Source organism: Anguilla anguilla, chromosome 4 (genome assembly GCF_013347855.1).
Source record: "Anguilla anguilla isolate fAngAng1 chromosome 4, fAngAng1.pri, whole genome shotgun sequence".
In the NCBI taxonomy this organism is placed as follows: domain Eukaryota; kingdom Metazoa; phylum Chordata; class Actinopteri; order Anguilliformes; family Anguillidae; genus Anguilla; species Anguilla anguilla.
The window spans coordinates 30,398,337-30,409,938 of NC_049204.1; the positions used below are offsets into that span (position 1 = coordinate 30,398,337).

Genomic DNA, 11,602 nt, shown 5'->3' on the forward strand with positions numbered 1-11,602 from the left:
GTAGTCAGCAGCTGCATGTCCCCTCTGCTCCCTGTGGCCTGGCACAGCCAGGAGGCGGGGGTGGGGATAGAATAGACACAAACCATAGAAAGAACACAAACCATCAGCTTGCTCTGGGCATGCTTGCATTCACATTGTGTTAGCCAGACCATAGCTGTGTGACCAAACCTCACCTTTGCAGTTGAAGGTGACTTTTTATGATAACTGATGTGATAGAAACAATGATAATGATGTATTTCCTGTTTTCTGCTTCTTCTTGTAGATGTATATCACCTGCACAGTGAAAGCCAAAGGAACCAGACTAGCAAAGCCTGTTCTGTCTCTGGGCCTCATGTGCCTGGCCTTCCTGACTGGGATCAACAGAGTAGCCGAGTACAGGAATCACTGGTCTGACGTCATTGCAGGGTTCGTTATAGGAGTGGCCATAGCTACCTTTCTGGTAAGAGCTCATTTGTGCGCATGGCTTATTTGTTATGTGTTTAGTGGGGTTTGATATATAAGTTTGTTTTTTTGTATCTTACAGCCTGATGACGTTGAATTTTGTCAGACCAACTAATTAATCAGCCAATACAGTATATTCTCTTAATTTACAATACTGAAGATGCATGTGAATGTTCGAACAGTTAATACAAGAGAAAAGTATATATGCACAAAAATTATACATGAAAACTTAAACCATGTGAAACTAATTTTACATTGCCAAAGTCACACGAGTATTTGTAACTTAAATGCAATTCAACAGAATACCAGTCAAGGGGAAATTAAACCACATTTCATGCTAATTTATTGGCCCCATGAGGACTAATTGATTAAAATTAAGCAATATGTCAGCTAAAATCATTTTATACCTTAACCACCCCATAAAAAAATAATAATGAGGGTATCAATTTATCTGCTGAATGTACAGATACAGCATGGCATGAGTTCCTCAGCCAACTAAAATTCCCAAAACTGATTATACCTTGATTTTTTCTTTTTACCAACAGTAGCTAATTACTCATAGACAACGACACACTTTGCAGTCTTGGACTAAACTAAGGACTTGATAAAGCTGTTGAGCCCTTGAGTCACTGCCACTGAGCAGCCAATACACAAACACTGATGTTTCTAACGCTACTCCCATTAGCCGTAGCCACAGTTCCCATCCCCCTCCTCCTAGCACGTCTAATAGTCTTTCCACGGTCTGATCCGCACAACTCCTGCAAAGCTGATTCTGAGCCACAGAGCGGATATAGCAAGAGATGTATTTTCTGTGATTCCTACATGCCACTTGAGAAAGGAAATAGATATGAGTTTAGACCACTGTGCCACAGCCAGGCAACAGACATTATTTGGGCACAGCTTAACGCAGATGGAAATGTGGCTGTGCAGATAAGACATTCCCTTCTACAGTTTACACCACACACAGCAAGGCTGCTTTTGTCAATGATCTGCTTGCATGCATGGTGTGAGCTGTGTGGTTTTTTTACCCATAACTTGTTGCTAGAATTTGAATGCCCTGATCACTTCCACTTGGTGATCCTTGGTGGTAAAATGGCTTGGGGTTAGGCTCTGGAGGGATCTCTCGGATGACTGGTAGGAATCCTGTGGCCTCAAGGTGTCTGTGGGCATGATATTAACACTGGAAAACATGGATGTATGTTGACGGACGTTTTCCATATTGGCTGTGCTGTATGACCTCCTGGACTCATGCAGTGCTGCAGGGTGCTTTGTGCCAATAGGAAGACGGGTCCTGGAATATGGAGACCGAAGATTCCTTACATTACATTAGGTCAGATTGTGACAGGTGTTCAATATGCAAGGCAAACCCTGCTGATGCTGATGTTTATTAATTGACTTCATTGATGTAATTGCTTCCGTTCGACTATTTACACAGACTCCTATTCTGTTCATGCAGTTGAGATGCTTTCACGCTGTTGTACTGTACATAAAGGCGCATTTCATTAGAAAATCCATCTCGAGAACCCACTGGCAAATCTGTGTGTGTGCGTGTGTGTGTGCCTTTACTCTTACTCAATGCAAGCACAGGAAAGAATGAAAGAAAATGAATGCAATCAGATAAGATCAAGCCCACAGGGCTGGCAGATCATTTGCAGGGGAGTTGAGCAAAAGCTCACAGCAGGGTACGGTGTTTTAAGGGGATGTGTTTACTCTAAAGACTGAGCTCCACTAAAGCTAACTCTCATTAACACTGGAGTGGCAGAGGGAATAGGTTTTTCAAAAATAAATATCTGCAATGTTACTTCAGCCATCTCTGACTTTTTGTGTATAGCGCATATGAAACAAGAGGAGATAGTGGTATCATATATAAATTATATTAAACTACAAATGATATTTAGCAGTACAGCATTACCATAGATATTGGGCTCTATTTTCTGGAATGTCACACGGTGCACTGGTGGAGTCAATGGTGCAGTTGTGGCTACTGAATATTGGTATTTTCGTGACCAGTGGCGAGGAGTGTACAGCTATAAGTGCACGTTGTCAAGTGGAAAACAGGATGGATTATGCGGAATATATTATCAGCGGGTTTATTGCAGCTGGATCCACTCATAGCCAATCAAAGGACCTCTTTTTATTCCCTTTAAGAGCCAGACGCAAAGCGCCCTGGCATACTGCCAATTTCCATGTTCTACTACTGCTGTCCGCACATCTACTTTGTACTGATATCACTAAAAATTGTGTAAGTCTGCTTAATCATTCGTTTTAGGCTATTTAAATGCAGTGGTGATCACAGAAAAATTGATGCTAAAATGATATTATAAAATGTATTATAAAATGTATATGTCCCAATAGTCCTAATAACTAAGCTCTTACAATAATAGTGAATGGCAGACACAACGTGGTACTATATAAAGCCAAATATTAAGAAAAATATTGCAGATTGTCCAAAAGAAATGTAGTTGACTCTACAGGCATTCCTGGTTGCATGCAGGAACCGGTTGTGTTGCACTCTATATCAGCTGCAACTATCCTGCAGACCTCCTGCGGCACTGCATGAACTGCATAAAAATCATGGTGACCACATTCATTTGAACTAGTCACATAATTAAAATGAAAAGATTTTTTATGTTGATGTTTATTGTCATTCTTCTCATTATAGATGTGGGGTAAAAAAAAGAATACAGTACCCTGGGGACCAAATTGTAGTTTAAGAACCATCATAAACAATTAAAAACTGAAATAAATACAGGAATTAAAATTATATAAAAAGAAAAAAAGACAATGAACAAAATACAAAGTATGAATTTTTCTTGTGGGATTTATATCAAAGTCAAATTGGACATATATTTGTGAAACCCGATGATTAGCTTTTTAACAGGCTATGATCATACATGCATTGCATGGGAAAGCTCATAAATTAGCAGTGCCCCATATGCTGGGCTTCAACTTCCAGCATAGACCTGGTTTGAGCAGGTGGGTGGTGCAGGAGTGAATTACAGAGTAAGCAGCCCCAAAAATTACAATGAGCTGCGCCAAAATTGTAATGCGATCCTATATCTTGACTGACACACCCTCAGCAGCAGCTCTTCTCCCACTTTGGCACACGGTGAGTCACAGAATTCCCAAAAGGCTCAGGAGCGTCAAAATCCATGATGAAAATACCACTGCCAGTGCAACAGCTTGCAACACACTATGTGCCTGCTGGAAAATAGAGCCCATTATTTCTTTACAAGAAAATGAGCGATTCTTATGGAACAGGTTTATTTTGTGAATCTGACTCATAACAATTCCATTCTGTCAATGAGGCAGTTTTGAATTTTTTTTGGATAAGATCAGTAAGTGTACAGGGGGGCACAAAGATGCTTCTGTCTGATGCATGTTGAATGTCATTTATGACCTTCATAGTAGTTGAGCCAATCCCAGTATGCAGTGAGCAAGAGGACAGGAATCCACCCTGGACAGGTTCCCAATCCATTACAGGGCCCTCACACCATTCATGTATACATTCATGCCAAACGAAAGTCTCTGATTAGCCTGCTGAATGTCTCTGGACTGTGAGAGGAAACCATAGTGAAACTCACGCGGACATGGGGAGGACATGCAGGAAGGCCCTTGATCAGGATTTGAACTTGGTACCTTCTTGCTCTTAGAGGACAGTGCTATTCACTGCACCACCATGCCGCCCCCAGTTGTGAAGTCACTATAGAAACGTGTCTGCTGAACTGGTGCTGCTATTACGATTGCTGCACGCTGCAGTTATTTCTCCTTCCTCTGTGAGGCAGTGGCACCATTTAGTCAATAGTTGCCCTGGCAACAAGCACTGGGTAACACACAGAGCGCAGTGTTGATAGTACTGTCATATTCAAGAAGAGGCTGAAAGAGAATGAAGAGACAATCAACAGGAAATATTTGTTAAGGAAATTCAAGATAATATACACAACTATTATCATTACAGCTTTGTTCAGATAACATAGCAAAGATCTTGCTAAATTGCAATGCAGATATATACTGGCATCCTACAATTACAATTTGGTATTTAGCAGACACTCTTATCCAGAATGACTTGCATAGTACAGTATCAGGAGTCAACATTCAACACTGGCAGGGCAATGATTAACCTCCAAGTGCCATGGAAACAATAAGTGCATTCACATGATCTAGTTTTGTTAGCTTTCCAAGACAGCTTTTTGTAGTTCAAGTATTACATAGGCTATTATTTCTAGCACACATATCACACCATAAATCCTATACCATAATAATAGCATTAAAGAGCTTTAATGAGTTTGGAACGAGTGTGCTGTAGAAGCCATTGAGGTAGCATAGATGGAAGGAATTAATGTATAGTAACAGAGAACATTAATATGTATTCAATTCATTAGAACACTCCAGGGCAGTGTCACCGGGCACTTTATGGGAACAAAGCAAATTGAGAGGCATCCGAACAAAAATAGACTGCTTTGTTATCTTCAGCGGAAGATGAATGACATAATTTAATTCCCTTTAATGCTTGATTTTTCCTCTTATTGGAGATTGTCACGGACCATTCATTGCATGGTTTAACCTCCTTCAGGGCACACATACACACGTGCAGACGCACACACAAGAGCACACAGATTTATATCGTGCTGATTTCTTCTTGCTTGATGAGCTTGGCAAGTCATTATGCGTAATGAAGAATTATTCTTCATCATTGCCTGGGAGAGGTGATATGCACTATTTCTCACAGTGAATCAGCGAGAGTGTCTGTGTGCGTGTGAGCGCATGAAAACCGACTCTCTCTACTTTTTTTTGTCTCCATTCTGTTAAAGGTTGTGTGTGTGGTTCACAACTTCAAAGGAAAGTTGTTGCTGAGTGAAAATCCACCACAGGACAGCATGACCAATGCTCCCATGATCAACCTGCCCAGAGTAGAGAGCCCACTGGAAAAATACATCGCCTCACAGGTACGGTGGCCTGGACTTCGAGTGCAAATGGAACCGGAAACACCCTCATTGGTTCAAGCTCTCCGCTATCAAGCTTTGTGAAGTGTCTTACAGTAGGTCGCTCATGACATGTGCTGTGTGTATACATATATCCTTTAGGTTTCAGACCTTAGGGAGGAAGAGGCACTCCCATCTACCTCATTCAAAGCACGGCTCATGAGGTTCTTTAGCTGGATCACAGGGATGAGTCGATTCGATCACCGGCATCACACAAGGCAATAAACGTATGCGCACCTGTGTGGAGAGAAGGCTGCTAAGGCTCTGGAGAATGCTAATGTTTGATTTGGCCCAGTTTCTTTCATATAAAAAATGGCACAAGTAAATTGTTTTTTTTTTTTTTTAAACAAACAAAACAAAAAAAACTTCCATGAAATTTATGAATACTATAATTTCATTCCATTATCCAGAGGACTTGGCACTCAAGTATTTGGCTGTTTGTGTGAACCTTATTCTGTCTATTTGCTTGTTTTATCCACTTTGTCTGAAAATTCTCAATAAGGTCACATGGGCCTTACAGGCCTTAACAATACAGACCTTTAGTCTTTTCACTGATGTCTACAAATAAAAATGTCTACAAAATAGCCACACAAACACTGCACAGTGACAGTGGTTTACACCTTCCAAGAGTACTTGCAGCTGAGGTAAAAACTGTACTCAAAGCTTTAAGCACTCATTATACCCCTGTTTTCAACAAGTATCAGAACACTTGGTGAGTTTAATTGTGTTTAATAAAACTGTTTAATTCATATTTCTATCAGACCTGGAATGGCATTATTAGTTAAACCATAGAGTATGAATAAAGGTGTGCTTTTTCACAAAATAAAAACAACAGGCAAATCTTTGAACTACACATTGCTTGTGTGCGATTAATTCAGTTTCTTCTTCAATAATGGAACTTGCGGTTATTTGATTGACTGTGAGAAAATGCATGCTGTGAAATCTCTGAGAAGTATTTGCATTTTCTCCAGGAAATTTTTGGTTTCTTTTGGTGGACGTTTTCTCTGAAAGAAGTTATTGTAGTGATGACAAAAAATTTTACTGTTCCAGAGAAGAAAACACTTCCACCTCTGGGAAAGCTGAATATAATTGATATACTACAAATGTTCACTGTCAAATGAAAGGCATTCTGAAGCTTGATGCTGTCAAGCAAGGAAGACAGATGATTCCCTGTATAGTGACAGTCGAGGCACCCACTAGATTTAAGGGTTCAATATATGGCAAAACAAATGTTTCAATATATCCTCCAAAGACCTGGTAATTAATTTTGTCCCCAGTGGCAGACAAGAGTCTCAATGTTTGGGTCTTAATCCCAAAAGCCATATATTCTACTATGCTGAAATCTACACTACTAGGGACATTCAGCAAAATTAAAATAAGTAATATTTTTGAGAATATTTTTGCTACACTGCAACATGTTTTTGTCACCCAAGACACTTGCATTATGTCAAAAATGAAAATACTTACTGTTTTTTTTCTGGTTGGATCACAGGAGGATATTAATACTAACAATAGTGAAGTACTTATAATAGAAATGTTTTACATATTAGTTGAAAATATGACAAATTGGCACTGAATGTCATACTCCAATACTTCTAAACAATGAGCAGTATATATGGTCATATTTGTATTGTGAAATCACTGCTTTAACGGTCTTAACAGCATTAGAGTCATATATAAGAATGATCACCACAGCCAGTGGACCACACAGAACCAAAAACGACACATTACAGTAATATGGAAATATCAGTCCTCTGTGTGATATCCTGTTCACTCACACTGTAAATGGGTAAATATTAACACCTATCCCTTTTCTGGTACAAATGGCTCGATTGCATCTCACCAGGCTCGTTTGGTTTCAGATTTGGGGAGCAGACAGGGGTTATATGGCAGTTGAACAAGATTATCAAGGTAGCATGGAGATACAGTGCTTCTGCCCGCAATGCATGGCTGCTTCTCTTGCTATGATGGGTTCTTCAGGCCATGGCAAAAATCCAAAGATGGCAGGTTTGGCTGCTTAAAAGCACTGGAGTGCTTCCACACACCAGTATGCTTGCCCTGCTGCAAGCCAAACCTGTGCAAAAGCTGCTTATATATACACTGCACTTCACCTAGTTTATATAATGTTATCATTTAAAAATATGTTTGATATTTCATTCAAATTTCAACTATGACATTTTATCCTATGTCCATCTGCATGAATGGTACCATCGTATTCTTGACCAATATGTACTGAATGCGAGCAAACAGTCTCAGATAATCCGTTTTAGCATTCCTGCAAGGATCTCATGTTTGTTTGTTTGTCCCACAGAATCACATCGCCTTCGCTGAAGTCACATGACGTTGAAGCCGCCGTTTGCCAGACGCATTGGACATCATCGCTGTTCACTGTCCAGTTGTCGTAGTGCAATGCTAATTCTCATTGTTTATAATAATTTAGTTTACACTCTCTTCATCCATGTCGGTGTTTAAAGATCCTCAGTCTTGACGTGAAATAACAGTGCATTTAAGATACTTCCTGCTTTTTCACATTTTTTTTTCAGATACTCTGATTTTTTAGCAGCCACTTTAGATCTTTTAGTGTTGTTTTAAGTCTATGTCTGAGACTAAAAGTCTATGAAGGCTCTTTTTTAAAGAAAGAAACCTGACCGTGGCAACTTCTGCAGTTTGTGTGCAGCTTGTGATTAAGGACAAAATAAATGGAATTACCCTACAACATCACAGATACACAAATACAACAAAATTGTTATATTTTTATGAATGGTGATCAATACATTTATTTTTTAGTGATATTTTATTAAGTTAATTCAAGCATTTCATTCGGTAACGTGGAATTCTCTTGTATTGGTAGAGCGGATACATGGAATTATGATCTCCCTAAAATATAAGACATAATATTTTTATGTTATAATATTTTGTATGCTTGTAAACTAAGCAATTTATTCAGGTTATTTTGATATTACGGATGAGCACTCTGTTTGAGAGGTATCATGTTAATACTGTGTTGTTTACCACACATGAACAATGTCCATAGACAAACAACATGTTGATGTTTTACATGTCTGTGAAGCATTTTGTTTTGTGTGGCAATTGATATGCCATCAGTTGCCACAGATTGTGTGTGCATATGTGTGTGTGTGTGTGTGTGTGTCTAGGAAGGTGCATAGAGAGAGATAGAGAAAGCCAATATGAAAGTCAATATGAGCTCATTGCAATGCATTTATCTGCTTCGCACATTATTACTTAAAGAATCGACCAGACAATCACTTGTATTTGTTAGATGGAATTCTGGGTAATTTCAATAGCTAAGTGAGAAGAATAATGGAGTCATGTTATATACACTCAGTACAACAAGGAACAAAGCCCCATATTGTGGGCATCCCCTGTGCAATTGGATTTTTGTCTTGATAAATGTTGTGAAAATGAATGGCACTCTGTCCCCTTGTTTCACCAAGGGTTCTCATACTATTTGTTGCAAACTTAAGGAAGAAATGTTGAAAAGCCAAATAAGATCAGTAACAAACAGTCTCAAATGCTTGCATTTCAACATCTTCTGTTGCTTTTTAGAAGCTTTTTGAAGTAAATGTTTGCTTAGTTTCCTGATCAAGTTGTTTTTAAAGGTGCAGTATGTAGGTTTTTTTTTTTAACACTTTTGTTCATATTTGGTTAAATTTCCTTCACATCCCAACAGATATCGATAAAATCCAGTCTCTCTGACTGGCCCAGCCACTCATCAGCACCTGAATCTTAATAACAATCAGGGTAGTTTTCTGCAAGGAGCCCAATCAGAACAGTTCTTTCCTTGTCAATCGTGTTGCACATTTACAGCACTATCAGAGCAGAGGATAGTGCTATAGCTAGCTAGCTAGCTAGCTAGTTGTCTAGAAAACAAAATTACATTGGTAGAGAACAGTCTGCCAAAATGACCAGTTCTGCCTTTGACTACAATGACTACTACTGATTACATATAAAAAAAAAAAATAAAATAAAAAACTAGAAAGGATCAAAAAAGATTGAACCAATCAAGAGACAAGACTTGAGTGAACATTGGTTTGGCTTTCAGCGAGAGCTCAGGGACATAAAGCGACACTGAGCATGCAGTATTTCTGCTGGGCAACTAATTATTTGCTTGTTCTATTTTCATTGGAATCTGTTACCGCCCCAAACTTTGTCTAAAAAAATTAGCTAGTTAGCTAATGTATTTATCCCACTTTTATAGCTATGCTGTACGTTAGGTGTTATATTGTAGCTTATCTGTAGCAAGCTAGCTATGTTTATAGCTACCTATGCTGTTCAAGCGAAAAAAAATAAATCACACACTTCAGTTCCAGATTCATTTAGTAATGTTTATTTGACTAACGTTTCACCCATAACTTTGTCTGGGTCTTCTCAGGAAAAATACCGGTGTCTGCAATTATTTGCTGTTGTTAGCTCATAGCTGTATATAAAAACTAGTTTACATTCATTATGGTGACGTTATGAGTTTTACTTTCTAGACTGTGAATAAGGAATGATGTGCTTCACTCTCCCTACTTCACTTTTCAATGCTCGTGTGCTCTCTACAGTATTCAGGTGACAGGCAGCACACATGCCATGCCTGTGTTTGGAGGGCGGGGCTTTGGAGGGAGAGCTAAGGGGAGGGAGTGAAATATTTTTTCAAAATACAGCTCTCTCTCGCTTGTTTCTCCAAACTTTCATACTGCACCTTTAATGTGAAAGAGTTCTATCTACATTCCTATATGTGAATTTTAACACCCATTAATAGAGTTTATGTATTTTTAACATTAAATGGAACTATCCTGTCTGTCCATTTACCACTAGTATTTAGGCAAGTATTCACCCTTTCTATATTTACATGTGTCAGCGACTCAGTATATTTCTGTAAGAGGTGAGACACAAGAATAGATGATTATTTATTACACTTTAAAAGATACCTCATGAGTACAGGTGGAAATTGTCATGTCATCAAATGTCAAATATAGCATCGTGCTTTAAATGATAATATTCCTCCAAAAGATATTTGCCAAAAGGATATGCAGATAAAGAACAGCATATTCAGATGCAATAGAAACAGTTTTGTCCAACATGTATGTGCCCATGCACGAACACACACACACACACACACAACCAAATATTTTTCTGAGCGCGTAAATAATATGCATAGTCAAAATAGCAATTGCTGTGATTACATCAATCTGAAGTGATATTCTATCCCATAAACAGATGTATCTCTCCCTGAAATAAAGTATATTTAGCTCTTACATTAAACTGAAAATAGCACTTTAAATCAAGCTGATTTCAACATCTCCAGCTTCATCTCAGTTAGAAAAAATATAAATAACCACTAGACTACTTCTTAAAAATACAAAATTAAACTAAAATCATCTTTTTTAAAATCTGATAAAACGTGCATAGCAGCAGTGTCAACTTAAATCAGAAATATGAATAATATATTAATATAAGTCTTGATGTTTTTGATTAACTTGCAGTTTTATTTTTTTACAGTTATGTGCAGTTGTATCCTGACACAGTGTGATGTCTGTGTGTCTACACAAGGTGTATACTTTTGTATACTTTGTGCATACTCATGCAAGGTGCATATTTCTCCTAGTTCAAGTTACTTTAATATCCCAGACTCATGTAAGTTATAACTATTAAGGATTGGTACTGATGGCATTGTTGGAAATGTTTTAATATCTGGTTTGTCAATATAATGTTTATTTTGCTTCTGTTATATTATTATTTTTCTATCACACCGACTACAAAAATACAGAAAACACCACAAAATCATTATCAGATTGTACATATTTTTTTGTTGTTGCATATTGGATCTATGCAACATTTTGGAAAACTATTTTTGTTGGTTTTTGTCCGTTAAATTATTGTTCACAATTTAGACTGTTATATTGTTTCTAGGGTAGCTAATTGTATTGTGAGGATGTTATTGAAATTCTGGTCAGCAGGTGTTGTTTTTATATTATTCCATTGCAATCAGTTATCATGTTAACTTTTGTGTTTCTTTTATTACACTATGACCTTTTACACTGTAGGAAAATAAGAAAATGCACAGTCTTTCAATAAAAACAAAATGTACACATATGTGTGTGTTGCAAATATCTGAGAAGAGCTGCCTATAAAATAACCTGGAAGCTTTACAACCATACTATGACATTTTGGCT

General features: G+C 38.0%; 1 protein-coding gene across 6 annotated transcripts in view; it reads left to right on the top strand.

Moving 5' to 3' along the window:
* plppr5b (phospholipid phosphatase related 5b) overlaps positions 1–11,520 on the top strand; it is a 68,210-nt gene extending 56,690 nt beyond the window's left edge. For 3 of the 6 annotated variants that reach the window (XM_035412965.1, XM_035412964.1, XM_035412966.1), the window contains 4 exons: positions 263–439; positions 5,253–5,387; positions 5,526–5,650; positions 7,735–11,520. In XM_035412965.1, coding sequence (XP_035268856.1) covers positions 263–439; positions 5,253–5,387; positions 5,526–5,648 — 435 coding nt within the window. In that variant the 3' untranslated portion in view covers positions 5,649–5,650; positions 7,735–11,520. Of the gene's footprint in view, positions 1–262; positions 440–5,252; positions 5,480–5,525; positions 5,651–7,734 lie in introns of all 6 variants that reach the window. The other 3 variants (XM_035412968.1, XM_035412970.1, XM_035412967.1) reach the window with 2 other exon arrangements.
* Positions 11,521–11,602: the final 82 nt, after the last annotated feature.